Source organism: Camellia sinensis, chromosome 2, assembly GCF_055761805.1.
Source record: "Camellia sinensis isolate YWXY chromosome 2, ASM5576180v1, whole genome shotgun sequence".
NCBI classification, from domain to species: domain Eukaryota; kingdom Viridiplantae; phylum Streptophyta; class Magnoliopsida; order Ericales; family Theaceae; genus Camellia; species Camellia sinensis.
The window spans coordinates 67,599,073-67,619,142 of NC_138962.1; the positions used below are offsets into that span (position 1 = coordinate 67,599,073).

The following is a 20,070-nucleotide window of genomic DNA, read 5'->3' on the forward strand; positions in this document are numbered from 1 at the left end:
CCGCGGGCGGGGCGATTTACTTGGCGGCTACTGGAGAGCCTGGGAGGTACTTTTCTGTCCTCTTGATTTACATTTCTGCTCTTCATTACTTGTACATTGCACACACAGCGCACTTTTACAGTCTGTATTTTGCCCTCAGCATTTCGTACTTACATTCTGCACTGCTTTTCTCAGCTATGGGTCTATGTATACTTCCCATCATTAGCCCCAGGGTTGGAGGTGGCAGGGGTTCTCATGACCCCATATTCACTGGTGTTTGAGGGTCCGCACCGGCCGAGACCTCGAGAGACCCTCCTTTACCTGCGACAGTACTTTGACACTGTGCGACATTCAAAGGTACCTCAGAACTTTCAGTTCCTTTCATTTTCATCTTTGATTTGCTCTGCATATTCTCGATTTCTGATTGGCTTATGCATTTATCATCCGCAGATCACATGGCAGCCCTGGGTGTCCCTGGGTGATGGTCTCCGACTTCAGTATACCGGAGGGTCAGACATCTCCCAGTATAGAGTCCTGCTTGAAGGGCCGGTTGGAAGGGTATGGTTCCTAGGGGAACGCTTTCGGCGCCAGGTATGGGGGTATCTGTCTCAGGATCCTCCCGCAGTACCCCCAGTCAGCATGCGGACTGCTGACAGGCTCTCTTACTCGGAGGTAGTCGGCGCCATGCTGGGTAGTGATGCTTTACTATATATTGAGGAGGGGGACTACGCCACTTACCGTCACATATATTTGATGCCTCCATTGACGGGAGCTCGTATCCCGATGATGAGGCCTGCCGGTATGTCATCCTCGGGCCAGGCTCAGGCTCGGGATGCAGACGCCCCTTCTACTAGTAGGGCTGGTACATCTAGAGGTGGGAGTAGACCGGTTCCTCCGGTTCCGTCGACTTATCCTCATCCTGGATGGCCAGACATGCCGACTGAGTTGATGGCGTGGCAGTATGGGGCTATCTCTCCGACCCCGATCCCACTAGAGCCTCCGATGCCCAGTGATCGATACGCCATTGATCCTGACTCACCGCTGGTATGCTCCACTGTTTTTCATTCATCATTCAGATGTTTAGACATTCTTTTGTTCACTGATGATTATGAACTCATTTTTGCAGCCACCGCGAGGGTACATGGAGGAGGTGGTTGGACTGGTGGCCACACTCGAGGGCATGGTCCTGCGTAGGGAGGCACAGTTGTCTGTCGCGGGCATTCAGGTACCCTTCAGGTTTCTGGCATTTATCATACTTCTGATGACATGCTGATTTCTACTGCATCGATAGACTGCTTGTGTAGAGCACATCTGACACACACCCCACTTGTACATTGCATTTACATGCACCCACTTCACGTAGCCCTTACTTGTATCTGCATCTGATGTATATATTTGGACTGATGTATTTGAATTGAACTTTTTGTTTTCAGATGCCTTCATGGTCCGGTCAGCCGCAGGCCAGGCCACCTGGGCCTCCTTGGGGAGCTGGGCCATCTGGGCCTTTTCAGGGAGTTGGGTCACCCGGGCCTTTTCAGGGGGCGGGGCCATCTCGGCCTTCCCGAGGAGCCGGGCCATCTAGGCCTTTTCGAGGAGCTCGAGGAGGGCCTGTCCGCAGACGCAGGGCTCACGTTGTGGAGGTGGAGCCTGATGAGGAGGAGGAGGATGCTGAGGAGGAGGAGGAGGCTACCGACCATCAGTCAGAGACGTTTGCTGAGGAGGGGGGCTCCGGTTTTGGCTCGGGGAATAGAGGCGAGGCTGAGGGGGATCCTGAGGATGACAGCTCTGACTCAGATGATGATGATTGTGTGGAGATTGTCCCGCAGAAGAGGATGAGGAGTGCTTCTCGTTCCCGCTCCCGAGGACATTGATGTTGCTATTTCCTGCTTTATTTTTCTTTTTGCTAGTAGTTTGTAGCACTTTGCACATTGTTAGGCAGTTTTATTTTTTGTAAAACTTGTACCTTTGTTTGTTGTAAAGCATGATGGAATGAAATAGCTTTTGAAAAGATGTTCGTATTTTAAACTTTTAGCATCGTATTGCATCATTTTATTTTGCACCAAAATGAAGTTGAATGGGAATGCGCATTGTGTAATCACCAAGTCAGGTAGTGAACCGACGCAACAAACTAACAACTCAACTTACTAAGATATAACAGAACCTTAGGAAGTTTACAACTCGATAAGCAAAATGCAACAACGTTGACAACGCAAATAAACAAGACTTTAACAAAGATTGCTTAAACAGAGAGCAATGACTCAAAAACACGAAACACGTCCGCTCGACAAACAACTCGATAAGCAAAACAACAACTCGATAAACAAAACTCAACAACAACAGAGTGTACTTCTGACGATCTGGGCATCGGAACGCATCCGAAACGGAGGGAGATGAAGGCCTTTGACTCTCCCGTTGCATGGAAATGCTTGGAACTTTCCCTCGAAGAGTAAAACAGGGCCAAGGAGATACACTGCAGCATTGCTGGTCACCTTTTGGGAGCCGGCCGGCCATTTTTGTGGAGAGAGACAGCTGGCCGGCCAGTTTTGTAAAAAGTAAATGGCTGGCTAGCCAGAAAAGGTGGCCGGCCGGCCACTTAGTCCTGCAGCCACCAGATTTTTGACACGTGTCCCCGTGAATAGTGTTTTTCCTTCTATAAAAGCCTCAACTTCGGGAACATTCATTTCATCTTAGTTTTAGACAAAGATGGAGGCGTTTCTCGCAGAAAATGTCACATTTTGGATCTCTTCTCTAGATGGCTCGGAAAAGCTGAATTTCCGGGGTTTCAGCTTGAATGCACTATTCACGTTGAGCCGTACTCCGCTACAGCTTCCTTTTCTCCATGCCGCGGCAAGGTTCTGGAATCCAGTGACACATGTTTTTAGCTTTGGCGGCCAAGAGATGTGTCCCACTTTCGAAGATTTTCAGGTTTTAATGGAGTCTGAATGCTTTGAAGTGATCTTGCCCCAGCTCCGTTTTGGCCATGCTCAGGCTTTAGGGCGGATGTGTGGGCTCACGGCGCATGACGCTCGATCTCTGATCTGCAGTGGGGAGCTGGACATCCTCGGCTTGATCCATCGTTTTTCCGACGCCGGTGACCTCAGCAACCATTGTTGGCAGGGTTTCCGGCAACACGCCCTCTGCTTATGTTTGTTGTCTCACTTTCTGCTTTCCTCGGGCTTCGGCGGGGCTAGCATTCGCCTGATTGAAGTCGCCCAAGGTTTGAGAGAAGGAAAGAGCTGTATTGCCATGACCTTGGCCGAGACACTGATGGGCTTAGATTCTGTCTATCGCCGGGAGGCGACTAGGTTTGCCGGGAGTCCACTGCTGCTGCAGGTAATGTTTCCCACCCGACCTCACATATATATTTGCTCACATCACTCGACCCTCAGGCTCGGTTTTTCTCACAAAACCCTTGTCTTACTTTTTTTCTCATCGCACATCTCTCTGTTCTTTATTCTCTCATTTTCCATCCCTCCCCTAGGTATGGTTAATGGACAAGTTGCAGGTCGTGGACTCTTGCCCGGCCTATTTAGCTCGAGGCTACTTCTTTCGGCAGCGCCTAGTCAATGCTCTTGACGAAAGGTGGTGGTTCGATTGGATGTGCAATTTGTCCGCAGACGGCATTGCTTGGCGTTGCCCTTGGCTCAACCTCCCGGCAATGAGCTATAGTATGTCCCGGCTGATTGGGATCCAATTGATTGGTCTAACCCACTGCGTATTTTATTTTCCGTTCCGGTTCCTGCGTCAGTTTGGTCATGATCAGACCTGCCCACCGAAGGGGATTGAGTACCCAGCCGCTTTCCCGGTCCGGGGTGCACAGCTTGCCCGATATGCCACAGCATGGAGGACTAGAGAGCTCCTGGCCCCTGCTTCCACTTTCAGTTGCACTTTGTCTGATGAGTGCTTGGATTGGCTCAATGAGGAGGCACAGGTTGGGCCTAGCTTGGCATCAGATGCTTCGTCCAGCTCTGGAAGGGGACGCAGAGATACTTGATTCAACTATGCCCCAAATTTATTGCTTATTTAGCATTTTCAAGTTTTCTTTATGAATGTACTAAAAAAGGCAACCTCGATTGTAATGCAAGAGCAGGAGAACTCAGTTTTGAAATCAATGAAATTGAAAGTTATGGTACTGAAAATTTTCCGCTTTGGTCCAAAAATGGTCTTAGTCGTAAAAAGATTAATTTGAACAAAGTCAACTTTTATTAAAACTTTTCAAAACTATTTTCGATGTGGATCAGAATTGGACACGCCGAAGATCTATCACTGAGATGGACAACCCCAGATCCCTGCGACTGGAAAGTTGCCCCTAGTCTGGAGAACAATGCGGCACTGCAAAGCAACGGAAAGTTGCCCCTAGTCTGAGTAACTTTGCACCGTCGCGGCAACGGAAAGTTGCCCCTAGTTTGAACAGCATTGTACCGGAGATCACGATAAATGCTGATGGATAAAGATGACTGAGATGATCAAAATGGACAGAGTTGATCGGGGAAAAGTTTATGACTGAACTTCAAGGTGAAGTTGCCTACGTATCCCAAAGATGGGAATCAAGCCTTACGTAGTTCAGGCTGAGGTTCACTAGAGTATTTTCACTCTCCTTTTGCGCTCTAACTTTTGCCAAGGCCGCCCTTTGCGGGTTTTCAACCTTGCGAGCTCAGTTTTTATATTTTCTAATTTTTTTGTGCTCTGACTTTTGCCTAGGTCGCCCTTTCGGGTTTTCGGCCTAGCGAGCCTCTCAAGGATAGTATTTCTTCAACTTGTCCATATTGATCGGTTGTGAGAACTCCAAGCCATCTAGATCCATCAGAACCACAGCTCCACCTGACCAGATAGCTTTGATGATGTAAGGACCAGTCCAATTGGGTTTGAACTTGCCCCTTGGGTCGTGGATGGGAGCTCGGTTGTCTTTGAGCACCAAATCTCCTTCTTTCAAATTCCTGGACTTAACCTTCTTGTTGAAAGCCCGGGCAATTCTGCGTTGATAGCCTTGGATGTGGTACAGTGCTTTCAGTCTTCTTTCATCAAAGAGCATGAGTTCTTCAAATCTGCTTTGCTGCCAATCTGCTTCGGCTATCTGGCATTCAGCCAATACTCGTAACGACGGAACCTCAATCTCAATGGGTAGAACAGCCTCCATTCCATAGACCAATGAATATGGAGTTGCTCCAGTAGAAGTTCTGATTGAAGGCCTGTAGCCCCACAGAGCAAATGGCAGCTTGTCTGGCCAATCTCGATAGGTTTCCACCATCTTCTGCAGTATATGCTTGATATTCTTGTTGGCGGCCTCAACCGCTCCGTTGGTCTGCGGCCGGTATGTAGATGACTTATGGAAAGCCACATTGTATTTCTCCAACAAGTCTATCACTTCTTTCTTGAAGTGGGAACCATTATCTGAAATTATCTCGTTTGGCACACCGTAGCGACAGATGATGTTGTTCCTGATGAACTTTGCGACGTGCGACGCCTTCAACACCGCGTATGATTGGGCCTCGACCCGCTTTGTGAAATAATCTATCGCTACTAGGATAAACTCATGCCCGTTTGACCCCTTCGGGGTAACAGCTCCGATCACATCAATTCCCCAGACTGAAAAAGGCCACGGCGAAGTCATGTTGTACAGTTTTGACGGCGGGATGTTCATGCGGTTTGTATGAATTTGACACTTGTGGCATCGCCGAACAAAGCTAATACAATCCTCCTCTATGGTTGACCAGTAGTAGCCCTGTCTGAGGATCTTTTTGGCCAGCATTACTCCATTCATGTGTGCACCGCACTCCCCCCCATGGATGGCTTCCATCAGGCGTTTCGACTCTTCAGCTTCTACACAGAGCTTATGCATTCCCAGATGACCCCTTTTGTACAGCTTTCCCCCGCAGATAATGAACTGAGCAGCCATTCTTCTGATGGCCCTCTTATCCTTGGCATTTGCCCCTGGTGGATATGTCTCCTTTTCCAAGAAGTTCCAGATGTCGTAATACCAGGGGTTGCCGTCTTGAACCTCATCTATGGCGGAAATCGACTCGTATGCTGGCACGAACTTCTGATCAATAATGACTGGACGCATCCGGACTCCGGACGGGATGTCTATCATAGAAGATAGAGTTGCTAATGAATCTGCAAACCTGTTGTTCTCTCTTACGAGGTGGGTGAAATTTAGCTTCTCAAACCGAGGAATTAACAAATCCAAGGTTTGGTGGTAGATTATCATCCTTTCCTCCTTGACTTTCCAATCTCCTTTTGCTTGAGACACAACAAGGTTCGAGTCCCCAATGACGTCCAACCGTCTTGCCCCTAGTTCTAGGGCTGCTTCCAGGCCAGCAATACATGCCTCATACTCTGTCTCATTGTTGGAAACTTTGAACCGGAGCTTGAATGCTAAAGGGATACGGAAATCATCAGGCGCTATCAGCAACACCCCTATCCCATACCCATACTGGTTTGACGCTCCGTCAAAGTACATCGTCCAAGTTTCATCTTCGACGTGCAGAATGGCTTCATCTGGGAATAGATACTCAACCGCTTCATCCCCCTCAACCGGGTGGTCGGCAAGGAACTCCGCTACCGCTCTCCCTTTTACTGACTTGCGCGTTACATACTTCAAATCAAATTCGGAGAGCAACAGCAGCCAACGAGCTAGCCTACCCGTAAGTGCTGGTTTCTCGAAGAGATATTTGATGGGATCCAAACGCGAAACCAACATTACAGAGTGAGCTAACAGGTAGTGCCGCAGCTTCCTGGTTGCCCATACCAAGGCCAAACAAGCCTTCTCCAGCGGTATATAGCGGGTCTCGTAATCCAGCATCTTTTTGCTCAGATAGTAGATGGCTCTTTCCACTTTGTCTTCTGACTCCTGCGCGAGCATGCAGCCCATGGTAGTCTCAGTTACCGAAAGGTACAATATCAACGGTCTCCCCGGCTCTGGTGGTGACAACACGGGTGGGTTCTGTAGATACTCTTTGATCTGCTCAAAAGCTGCTTGACATCGGCCGTTCCATTGGAATTTCTTTCCTTTCTTCAGGAGACCAAAAAGTGGTTCACAAGTCAAGGTTAATTTAGAAATAAACCGTCTTATGAATTGCACTTTACCCAGAAAGCCTCGCACCTCCTTTTCAGTCCTTGGTGGTGGCATTTCTAAGATGGCCTTGATTTTGGAAGGGTCGACCTCGATGCCCCTTTGTGTAATCAGAAACCCTAGCATCTTCCCTGCTGTAACACCAAACGTGCATTTCTGGGGATTCAGTCGCAGCCGAAACTCTTTGATCCTTTGAAAGAATTTTTGTAAGGCGGTGTAGTGGCCCTCTCTATCTTTGGACTTGACAATCATGTCGTCCACATACACCTCGACCTCTTTATGGATCATATCATGCAATATTGTAGTTGCTGCCTGTTGATACGTAGCTCCAGCATTTTTCAACCCGAATGGCATCACTCTATAACAATATGTACCCCACGGGGTAGTGAACGCAGTCTTCTCCCGGTCTTCGGGTGCCATTACTATCTGATTATAGCCTGAGAAACCATCCATAAATGAAAGCAAGGCGTGTCCTGCCGTGAAATCCACCAATTCATCAATGTGTGGCAAGGGGAAATCGTCCTTCGGACTGGCCCTGTTCAAATCTCTGAAGTCTACACAGACCCGAATTCTGCCGTCCTTCTTTGGCACCGGAACAATATTGGCCAACCAAGTTGGGTATTCAGATACCAGCAGGAACCCTGCGTCAATTTGCTTGGTGACCTCTTCCTTAATCTTGAGGGCCCAGTCCGGGCGAATCCTTCTGAGTTTCTGTTTGACAGGTCGGGCCTCGGGGTCAAGAGGGATTCGGTGCTGTACAATTTCAGGATCGATTCCAAGCATGTCTTCGTAGGACCACGCGAAAACATCTTTGAAATCTTTTAATAAAGTGACTAAGCGCTCGCGCTCCTTCGAAGACAACGTGGACCCGATCTGGACCAGCCGCGAGTCCTTCTCAGTACCAACATTCACAGTAGTGATTTCATCCATTAAAGGTTTAACAAATCTTTCCTGCTCTTGATCAATTAAACGTTGCAAAACTGGGGGAATTTCTCCCTCGTTGTTTTCATCAAAATTTTGAAAATCCTGATTTAAGCAATAAATCAAAGGCACAGAAAAATACTCAGAAACCACATCCACATCATTCTCATTAAATATTTCCAAGCCGTCAGATTCCTCTGTTACAACAGACTCAAAAGAAAATGAAAAAGACGACCTAGACAGGACTGTGGCATCCGGGTTATCACCCCCAGGAATACCGGACTCAGACTCAGTCGAGCTGGAATCTGATTCCGACGCACAAGATTCGGTAGAATCAGATTCCGGCTCACTACCTGACCCGGAGCTGCTAGATAAAAAGCCTTCTTCATATTGCCAGATGAGAGAAGGTGCGATAGATGCATCCAAGATCGGTGCTGGAAAGCCCGCAGCTATTTCATCTCCAATCATAGAAACCGTAGAGTTATCCCCCAAGCACTCTTGGCCGATCGGAGGATCTGATAGTAGACACGCCAGTGCTACCCCCATTTCAAGCTCCGTGCTCTCAGGATCCACTACTTCACATTGCTCAACCTCAGTTGGTGGGTTTGTCTGCGCTTCGGCAACGTCATCCCCAGATAATTGTATGTCGAAGAAGATTTCAAAACCAGGCACGCGCTTCCCCTCCGCGTTTAGCCATGGCTCCGGGAAGCCGCAGAATGGAAAATCTTCCCCCTCCCGGACGAAGCGTCCGTTTAGGGTACCCCAGATGGGCCTGTGCATTAACTCAAATGGCTTCCCGGCCTTCTTTGCTCTGGCCCTTCCGGCCATTTCTTTCCCTTTCCTCACCAAATCCTCTTTGGTGGGCAAATAACCCAGTCCAAAGGCGTGAGGGTTGTGTGGCACTTCGGCCAACACTGAGACACCCTTCCGGCCGCTTCTCCCTAATCCCATCCCAGGGGTATGTTTTAGCTTGTTCATGAGGTAAATAGATTGAGCACTAACGTACATACCCTCATTCACAGCCATGACATTCTGTACCACTTGAGCCTCGGCCAAAGTGAACCCCGACAAAAACACATCCTCCGTGCCGTGCTCGATCTCCAAGACAGGTGTGGACACTTCCGGCGGCGGATGGATTGACGAATTCCCAAAAACGATTGCTACCGCTTTCCCGTAAAGGTATTTTAGCATCTGATGTAGAGTGGAAGAGACTGCTTTGACCTGGTGCAACCACGGTCGCCCCAAAAGTAGGTTAAAGGTTGCGGGAACGTCCAAGATATGAAATTCAATGCTGTGTTGTCCTGGACCAACCTTGGTTTGAATTTTAACAGTCCCCATCACTTCTTTGCTGGTATTGTCGTATGCTCTGATCACTTGGGTAGTTGGGACGAAGTCCACGGGCTTCAACCCGATCGCATATGCCGTTCTGGTTGGGCAGACATTAATCGCAGACCCGGTATCAACAAGTACCACCGGTATCCACTTATCTCTACATTCCACAGAAATATAGAGAGGTTTGTTATGACTTGTGCCCTCAGGCGGTAGTTCCTTGTCCGAAAAGGTTAATGCCGGGGAACCTCCTCCCGGAAAAACTAGCCCAACCAGCTGTTCAGGCGTGGTGTCTATGGAGAGTTTGGACTTGTCCATAGCAGATAGGACAGCTTCTCTATGTACTCGTGATGCCATTAGCAGTCCCCAGATGGAGATGTCTGCTTGTATCTTCTTTAATTGTTTCAGCACAGCTTCCTCTTCAATCTGCTTCTCCTTCTGTTTCTCCGCTTCTCTATCCTTCCCGGATGCCTCGGGTTGGTCCAGGTGTGGGGGTTTGAAGTACCGCCCAATTCTCGTCATATGGTCAACCTCATCGAGGTACCAAGTGTCATCCGGTTGATTATTTCCCCAGTCTTCATCCGTGTGGGCAAGACATAAGTCATCGTCTTCCCACCACATTCCATCGGCAGCCAACAGACACCTGTCTGGCTCCGGTCTACTTGTATTCGCAGTACTCTCTGTCCATATGCTCGCAGCATTCTCTATCTTCGCGCACACAGCACTCTCAGTCCCCTCAGGGACTTTAGCTTTCCTAATTCTCTCAGCCTCCTCAAACTTTTCTCGTTCCAGCTGCATCAGTACAGCTGTTTGTTCAACAATTCCCGTATCCATAATGCCCATGTCTCGAGCGGAATTCTTAGCACCGGCGCTCTCCGGCGATACAACTTGACTTTCGGCTATTCCGGCCACAGCTGATACTTCTGCCCCTGCCGGGCTCTGTTCTGGTTGGGCTTCCCCCATTGCATCTGGTTGATCCTCGAGCCATCCAGTGGTCTTCGCTGATCCCTCATAATCGTACCAGTTGATTGACACATCCTCCAGTTCCTGGTCATCGAGAAATTACAGGTTGGCAAAGTCCTCCTGTACGGCTGTCAGATCATCTGCCCATAGCCCAGATCCGTCCCCCCGGATCATGCATAGCTCTCCTGTCTCAGGCAATTCTATACCTAGCCCAATTCGGCTCGTTGATAGGACGTACTTGCTTGGATCATAGGCTCCCCCAGCAAAACTCTGTCCAGTCCCAGATTCAACAATCTCATTCTCTCCCAAAATCTGCCCTGCCCTATCTTCGACGGTCACCACCATCGGTTCTGGTTGGGTTTTGGAGATGTCCACCATGCACAAGAAATCAGTGCAATCGGGGAGGAGCACCTCTGGCTTGGGTAGGTGGGTGGGCGTAATATAGATGCTAGGATCGTAAGATGCGACCCCAGTTTGGATAAAATTAATTCTTTTGGGAGGGGGAGGTTGGTTATGTGGTGGGAGAGGGTTGGTTGTGACATTGGGTTTATCAGGAGGCGCGATCACCTGTTTGTCAATAAGATCTTGGATCTCATGACGCAATCTGTAACAACGGTCGGTGTCATGACCGTGTTGTTGGTGGTACGCACAGTATTTTGCTGGGTCATAAGAGGGGGGGAGTGGATTCGGTAGTGGCTTTGGCTCCAGGGGTTTTAAATGATTTTTCCTGATCAATATTCCCAGAACTTTGGTCAGGGGCATATATAGTGGGGTAAAGGTTCTTTGGCCTCGTGGTTGGAATCTGTTGGTTTGTGTGTTGCTTCCGGACGCGCCGGAGAAGGGTGTGGCAGTCATGGGCCTTGGAGGGGGAGGGGGAGTGGTGGTGACCATACTAACTTCCGAGGCTCTCGTGTTTGCAGCGCCACTCGGGCCCGCATTGTTGTTACGGTTGAACGTCCTCCTCGGTTGTTCTCTGTCATGGTCAAACAGACCTTGTTTCATTGCGTCTTCGATTTGCACCCCCATTTCATGTAAATCTGCGAAAGTAGGGAAGGGGACTACAATCATTCTCTGCATCAACTTTGGGTGGAGATTGCGCACAATCATCCGGATTTGATCTTTGTCAGTGGGCCTTAGAGTCATCATTGACGCCTTTGCCCTCCATCGGATCACAAAGTCCGAGAAAGTTTCCTTGGGCTCTTGCCTTGTCGTTTCAAGGTCACGAGTTGTGATCTCGATCTGAGTGTTGTATGAATATTGCGTGACAAAGGCCTCAGCCATCTCATCCCAATTCTTCTTCACTTCATCTTGTAACTTTGCGTACCAATGGGAGGCCACACCCGACAGGGTTCGGCCGAATAGTGAAAGCTTCTGCGGTCGTGTTAGGCCTATTGGTCGCAAGATGTCTGCAAACAGTCGGATATGGACCATGGGGTCGCCGGTCCCGTCAAAGCGGTCGATTTGTGGCATTTTGAACCTATCGGGGAGTGTTACGGCCTCCTCGGTATATCCATCTTCGATATCTGGCATAGCCTTGACCCCTTGGGATTTCTTGAAGAGCTTCTCCAATTTGCTCAATTTCAGAGCTGTATGATCAACCTCGACCTCGAAGGGAGAGTCCGGGTGATTGGGTGTATGGACCTTGGACAGTTGTGGTGGAAGCGGGGGCGGAGCTGGCCCCGTTGGAAGATTTGTGTCCTCTTGTAGATTTTGGATAGTCGGCACAGTATTCTGGGTGTTCGGAGGAGCGTTCTGAACAGCAGGTGTCTGCTCAGGTAATGGGGCCCCTGCCGGAGGAGGAATTTGGTGTGAAGCAGATGCTGTATTCTGTTGTTGCAGTCTGGTAATCAGCTCAGCCTGCTGGGTCATAATTTCAGCCTGTTGCTTAGCGAGTTCATCTCGGCGAATGGCATCCTGTTGCATGGCCCGCATGGTTTCTTGCATTTGGCGCACCATCTCCTCAATTCCTGTTGGTGCCGTCATACTGTTTCGATTTGTCTGAACTACCGGCAGATCTGTCTCAATGGGGATCTCAATCCGACTGTCCACTGATGGGGGAAACCACTGTTCTGGTGATCTCTGTTCAGATACACTGCGCTTTTTCTGCTTCCTTCTAGTAACAGGGGGTAGAGAATGGAACACTGGCTGTCCGTCGATTAGATCCTCAGATCGGTGGAGTCGACGACCTCGTGTCCAGAGTGCTTGGGAAATGCCTGCTGGGTTGGAAGCAATTGTGCTAAAACTGACCTAGCAAAAGATAAATAAAGCGAAAAGGAGATAAATAAACAGATAAACGGACAGCACAACAGCTTAAAATAAAATGCATGACACACAGCCGGGCATAACAACACGCAGTTGATAAGCTGAATACACACCGTCCTCAAACACTGATTATTATCCCTGTATCACTGTCCCCTAAAACAGAATCTGATACCCGCAGATAGCTGATTCTCAAATACTGGCTGATGCCCGCAGGCCTGATACCCAAACTCATGTACTGAACTGATGCCCGCAGGCCTGATGCTAACAATACTGAACTGATGCCCGCAGGCTTGATACTGACGATACTGAACTAAAGCCCGCAGGCTTGATGCCCAAACTCATATACTGATACATGCATTCCTGTAGAGACGCACTCTAAAGCACATAACAGATAAGTGAGAGCCAAAACACCCCTATGTTGGGGTAGGGTTTCCCTGTCCTATTGTGTCAGGAGCTAGGGTTTCACTACGCACAGAGCGGTTTCAAACAACCTATAAACGGGTAAGCAACCTGTCCTAATTTGGAATGGTCACTATGGATCCGAATATGCACTAGGTCGAATGGTCAAAGAGGGTGCCCCGGTAAAATCGGGGTTTGTGTTCCCATACTGGCAGAGCCCACAATCGGTCAGCCTTATGGTCATGCCTTGACAAGACAAGCCTCCGGCAAACCGTTCAGGAATAGCAGATGGCAAACACGGTGTCCTAGGCGCACCAATGCAAATGCAATGCAAAGAAACACACAAGTGTAGTAAAAAACAGATATCATGAGTTCGAGTCAAGTTCTCTTAAATCCCCAGCGGAGTCGCCAGAAACTGTAACAAGCACACGGGGGACCTCGCTACAGCTCGGACCCGACTTTGTAGTCACGGTTCTAAATCTGAACCAAAGAGTCCAAATCCGGCAAATCGTTTTGAGAAAAACAGATTTTTTGAAAGAAGTGCCAAACATGGACTGCTTTGCCAGATACAGAGTCGCCACCTAAATATTTTATTTTGGGAAATTTAGGAAACCCTGACTCGGTGCCAAAAGGCCACGTGTCCGTCATCACCAAAGTTGCCTCGGCTCGGGAACTTGGGTACGATTGGGGAAGGTCACTTCGTGAGCATCCCCGCTCGCCCGGTCATAGACCGGCCTCTACTAACCATGATATCAATTTTTGAAAACATTGTGAGTTCTTATTCCGGTTTATTAGCCTAGGTTACTATGTGATGCGCACAGCATACAAATATAGACCGGGTCGCCTGAATTGGAATGAAACATTTCATGTTTGTTTTTTGAAAATGGTTTGCTACCCGCAGGTAGGCTTTAAACATTTGATGATTTATTCCAATTCAGATAACCCAACCTTCACCCACAGGCATTCAGGCAGTTATATCATATAAGCACATAGCCTCATAGTAAGCATGCTATTTATGGCAGTCACTCACACACATGCAAGGATGCTAAAGCATAAAACTTACCGAGTACTCCAAGCCAAAACAAAAACTGTATTAGAAATCATGCATGATCCTAAGTATACAAAAATGCCTAATGCAACACATGCAAAAATGCAACTATAGCAGGCTCGGCTATTCTAAGATGGTATATGAAATGCTACAACTATCATGTATTCAATTTAGAATTGAAAGTACAATGCAGTTAGTATGATGCGCCGAGCCCGGTGCATGCAAAACTAATGAATGAATGCAAACATGCTGTCATACTGTATGCTAATTGAAATATGCCCTAATCTAACCATCATAAGCGGATAAATAAAAGGGAGAAAGACGTGGGGTTGGAAGACATACATCACACCCACGCACACTTATTACAATTATGCCCTCGCGCAGAGGGTCTGAATAAATAATACAGTCCAAATATTACAGTCCCGAATAAAAGAATATTACAGTCCAAAATATTACAAAATCCTAATTAATTAACAAATTCCTAATTAGTAAATAAAACTGGCATGCAAGCCAGGGACTGCCTTGCTTCTGATGGATGATGCATGTCTGGATTTTCTTGCGCGGAAATCCACCGGAATGCCCCAATTAGCCTCTGTTTACACATGTTCTTGAAATGCGTGCCAAGCCCCAAAAAGTTGCTGATTCTTCGTTTTGCTGCAACAGAGAGCAGGAAAGGGGCATAGCAATGTATTTGCACAGATATATGCATGTCTCGATCCTCGTGCCACCAATCACGCATACCGAGGCATGATGGCCGAGGAGTCGAAATACACAATTCAATATAGGATGAATGAACATGAAACTACAGCTAAAACCTAACTCCATCATGGATAATCCGGAGTGTCGGTGACTGGCGAATTGAGACACATTCCGTCACTCGGAGTACGAAATGTACCTCGTTTCCCGTGCCCAGGCTAACTCCTATTCCGGACACGATGCAATATGCAAGATATGCAAGAAATGCAACTAAGATACAATCCTAACATACACAATGCTATGAAAATGAGATGCCTCGAAATGCGTGCACACGGGTACGCAAACCGAGAAAATGACAGAATGCAATCTAAATGACATGGAAATGTGATATGGGCTTATACCAACATGAGTGAGCCTCAGCCACACTCATATAGGATGCCGAGAGTTGAAAATAAAGTGCCTCGGAATGCGTACACACGGGCACGCAAACCGAGGCGATGATAGAATGCGATGCAATGACACGAAAACATGATATGGGCTTATACCAACATGAGTGAGCCTCAGCCACACTCACATAGGATGCCGGCGGATAAAAAATGAAGTGCCTCGAAATGCGTGCACACGGGCACGCAAACCGAGGCGATGGCAGAATGTAATGCAAATGACATGGAAACATGATATGGGCTTATACCAACGTGAGTGAGCCTCAGCCACACTCACATAGGATGCCGGCGGATAAAAATGAAGTGCCTCGAAATGCGTGCACACGGGCACGCAAACCGAGGCGATGGCAGAATGCAATGCAAATGACATGGAAACATGATATGGGCTTATACCAACGTGAGTGAGCCTCAGCCACACTCACATAGGATGCCGGCGGATAAAAATGAAGTGCCTCGAAATGCGTGCACACGGGCACGCAAACCGAGGCGATGGCAGAATGCAATGCAAATGACATGGAAACATGATATGGGCTTATACCAACGTGAGTGAGCCTCAGCCACACTCACATAGGATGCCGGCGGATAAAAATGAAGTGCCTCGAAATGCGTGCACACGGGCACGCAAACCGAGGCGATGTAAAAATGCAATGTAAATGACATGAAATGGATAGCAATCATTCTAAAGGAATTTCAGCAGTAAAATATGGGGGAAAACAGTCCCGAAATGAGGCGAAATGACACCAAATGCATGGAATAGTCCCGAAATGCAATATTAGGCACCCGAAATGGCCTATAGCTATGCCAAACATGCACAATATGGACATGCAATGCAAAGACAGAAGCTAGGCAGTCCCAAAAAAGGCACTTTCACAGTTATAAACATGGCCAAACAGCAAGCATAGGTAGGGTAAAAATGGCATGCAAGAATAGGGGCCAAAAGAGGGGTAATGAAGCAAGTGATATAAGAAAAATTCAAACTGAAAAATTTCCTTCTACAACATTGAAGAGGGACCAAAAATATGAATGTTTACAGTATATGGCAAGCCTCGAATCAATATACAAATATGCTAAAAAAAAGGCACAAGATTGAAGCTCAAAAGGTGCTATAACATGAAGTATACAAAATAATCACCAAACAGAAAAAAAAATGTTAATGAAACATGGCGTATAGGCCAAAACAAGGCCACTTTCAGTTCGGACCAAGGTCCAAAAACAGAAGCAAAGGGGGCTGCCAATTTATGCAAAAATGGGGCCAAATAAGGGATATAACTACAAGTGACACATGGAGGCACCAAATGGTGAAGGGCCCTTCAACAATGTTGAAGAAGGGCCCAAAATAAGCACATTCACAGATTACATCATGCTCGAAAACAGATTACTCATGGGCCAAAAATAGCATGCAAGATTATGACATATAAGAGGATCAATGAAGCAAGTGCATCATGGAGGGCTCAAACAGGGTTGAGCCCTTAATGAAGAGTGAAGATGAGCTTAAAAGAGGGCCCTTTTCAGTTAGGGCCGGAGCTTGAAACAAAAAGCATATGGGGCTTACCAATGGATCAAGAAAAAGTGTCAAAGAGAAGAAATGTTACTCACCCTTGAAGACTAAGGCTTTTGTTGCTTCTTGGATCAATTTGCAGCTCCTTTAGCCTTTGAGGAGCCTTCCTTGTTGCTGGAAATGAAGTGATGATGGTAGAGCTTGGTGGTGTAGAAGAAATGGTGTTTAGGGACTTAGAAATTTTCAAGGAAATGAGAGGTATAGAGATGGAGTTGTGTATGGAAGCTTGAAGGTGAAGTTTTCTAACCCCAACATATGATATAGCTTGCTTGTTATAAAGGCCAAAAAGGGGGTGTAAAGGTGGGGGAAAAGGAGGGTAACTTTCCCCCACAAAATATCCCCCGGATAAAGATCTTTTCTGGGGGATAAAGCTCCACAGCTGTAAAGTGCACAGTGCAAGGAACTCGGCCGGCCTGTTACTTTTGCTGCAGGTGGCCGGCCGGCCACACCCCCTAGCCGGTCGGCTAGGGGTCAAAAGGGTCAATCAGATTTTCTGGCCGGCCACCAATTGATGGTGTCCTCCTATGTGTGTACAACACAACCCTGTGGTTAAAAGTCCAAGAAAGTGGGTCCAAGGGGTTCAACATTAGCTCGGAAGGAGGGGGTCAAAAGGGTCAAGTAGCATTAATGGCCGGCCACCATTTTTTAGGGTCCTCCCATGTGTGTACATTACAAATATGTGGTTCAAAGTTCAAGAATGTGGGCCCAAGGTGTTCAACATTAGCCCGGAAGGAGGGGGTCAAAAGGGTCAAGTGGAATTACTGGCCGGCCACCAACTTTTGGGGTCCTCCCATGTGTGTACATCACAAATATGTGGTTCAAAGTTCGAGAAAATGGGCCCAAGGTGTTCAATATTAGCCCGGAAGTGCGAAAAACGGGCGCCGGAGGGCGTCGGAGGATGTATAACCGGTTGCTGCAACAATTACTGGCCTCCCACCCTTCGGTGACCTTCCTAGTGATAAAACAGAGGTACCTGCCAAAAATGAACGAAAACCGTTGCAAAACGAATGCTCAGGGACCAAAACACGCAGTTCGAGGTCCCGAAAATGGGCTGTCAAGCACCGAAAGTGGCGTTCGGCCACGAAGTGGGTTTCTCAGACCGCAGTGTCCCTCAAAAGGGAGAAAATAGGAAGTATGCCAAAAACCGGAGCAATAGGAGATGGTTAAGCGGTCCCGAACCGAGGCACACGGCCTGACGGCTCCGAAAACCGGAAATCGGACTCCGAAATGGGAAAAATGGCCTACGGCCACCAAATGTAGCCTACGGCCACTGAGAGATGGTCTACGGGACCTCTCCCTCCCCTCAGGAAAAGAAACAGAGAAAATCGAGTCTGGTTCGCAAACTGAGACAAGGCACAGAAGAGGGTTCGGAAGTTCGGAGGCAGGGCTCACGGCCGTGACTCTGAAACTTCTGAACAAGCACATTATGCAACATCACCAAGCGCTCAATCGGTGACGTCTGAGTCTTAAAGTCGGTCAAAAATGGGGTGTCTACAGTTGCCCCTCTTTGACAGAACTCGGAAGTCACAAGTGACGGGAGTGAATGTCAAAGCCCAGAGACGACCCATTTTTGACAAGGCCGAAGACTTAGACAAACGTACAAGATAAACAGAGATGTGCCCGCAGGCATGCCCGCAGGCAGGGGCAAAATGCAAATGATATGCAAGAAGCCGAAGGTAACCCAATGATCATGCAAATGCAGCAAGCTGTAATGAAGCAAGTATTGGCAAATAGATGCAACAGTTTTAAGCAAGAATGCAAAGCAACAACTACATTTCATGCAGTTAAGAATGCGGAGGATTATTCAATCCCCGCCACGTCTCACACGGAGAAGATACGATACCTGCGCGATTCGTCTGGTCGCACCAGCCTCAATTGAACCGTACATACAATATCGTGCCTGCAAAAGAGAGAAATTGCAACAAGTACAATATGCTATATACATATATTTAATGTGATTCTGAAAGTTCGACACACGCAGTGTTGGTGAGTGAATGCATCGCAATGCAAGAGTGGAACATGCGTGACAACGTATGCTCAAACATAGAGGTATGCCAATATCAAGAAATGTGCACGTTAATGCAGGTATGCTCATGAGAATGCAAGATAATGTGACACGAGCATGAATCAGGGTGTTCATTTGTCATGAAGTAACGAGTACGGAAATGCGCGTTTCGGCGAAGGCGACTCGATCACGGCTTCCGATCCGCTTCCCTGAAAGGTTACAACTCATTCAAAAAGGATACACTTTGATTTTGATGAGTGATGATGAGACATATGTCAGATCTCGAAGCCGAAGTTCCGACGGAGCAATTTCGCGACCGGGAGTGTACTTTTCTTGAACTTTTTCAGGTCCCGGGAACTCCGATCTTCCTCAAAATTTACAGAGAGCTAGGTGGGCATGTGGGGAACATGGCCGGCCGGTTATAGGGAAAGGGGGAGGTGGCCAACCGGTTTTCCATAAAGCAAATAGCTGGCCGGCCAGTTATCCAAAAAGCAGATAGCTGGCCGGCTAGAAAAGAGGGCCGGCCGGCCACATGCCCAAATCCGAGGGCAGTTTGGTCTTTTCACCTCCTTTTTGATGTTCCTTCAATCCAAGACTTGGGGCCTATATAAGGCAGCCGAGATCCCTTCCTTTCTTGCCTCCTACAACACTTTCTTCTCCAGATCTGAGTTTCATACGCGTTTTCCAACGCCCCGTGCAAATTGTTTTCGCAAAAATATTTAGTTTCAAGCACTTTGAAGCGATTAAATTTCGGTTTCGGAGCTTCTTTTCGCATTTTCGCCACTTGAGGTAAGTTTATCTCAACATTTGGAAGATTTTCTCGGGACTTGACTTTTGTTGACTTTTTCCAATTTTGGCACATTTTTGCTCATTTTTGCTTCCTTTGCAGATCTTTGAAAATGGCGGGTAATTCTCCCCACGGTGGAGGTTTTCCAGGTGCCGGAGATGATTTTGATCCTATGACCTTGCCCCCGAGGACCCGACCTTTTATTCCCGGGAGGTACAACCCGCCAGCACATGTCCTCCCTCGTGCCGTCTTCCGTCACTTTACTAGTTTTGACGAGCGAGCACCCGGGGATCTGCTTCTCCGCGAGCCGGAGCATCACCTCTCTCATGAGTCCCGAGAGGTATTTACTTCATTTTCTGCATTTTTGTATATTTCGCACCTTTGCCATGCTTGAACACGCAGTTTAGCTTATGACATAGTACTTTGCTTGCATTCTGAACATGTAGTTTTAAACACTCGAATTTCTGAACACTCGGCTCATTAATTAACTGCGAACGCACAGTACACATTAGTTAAGAAATGAACACACGGCTCAAACACTGATTTGTCGAACACACAGCCCGAATTCGAAAGTGAACACACAGCCCACACCTTACATTTTCTGATCA

The 20,070-nt window shown here is 47.7% G+C and overlaps 1 protein-coding gene across 1 annotated transcript; it reads left to right on the forward strand.

Moving 5' to 3' along the window:
• Nucleotides 1-615: 615 nt before the first annotated feature.
• Nucleotides 616-19,572, forward strand: LOC145814069 (uncharacterized). Its single transcript, XM_082910595.1, has 4 exons — nt 616-1,023; nt 1,106-1,204; nt 1,413-1,827; nt 19,565-19,572. The coding sequence occupies exons 1-4, from the start codon at nt 619-621 to the stop codon at nt 19,570-19,572; spliced, it is 927 nt and encodes a 308-aa protein (XP_082766721.1). The 5' UTR covers nt 616-618.
• The last annotated feature ends 498 nt before the right edge of the window (nt 19,573-20,070 follow it).

Coding starts and splice junctions, on each gene's coding strand:
- LOC145814069 (XM_082910595.1), top strand. CDS start 619: ATGCGGACTGCTGACAGGCTCTCTTACTCGGAGGTAGTCGGCGCCATG. Junction 1,024..1,105: donor TTGATCCTGACTCACCGCTG/GTATGCTCCACT, acceptor TCATTTTTGCAG/CCACCGCGAGGGTACATGGA. Junction 1,205..1,412: donor TGTCTGTCGCGGGCATTCAG/GTACCCTTCAGG, acceptor TTTTGTTTTCAG/ATGCCTTCATGGTCCGGTCA.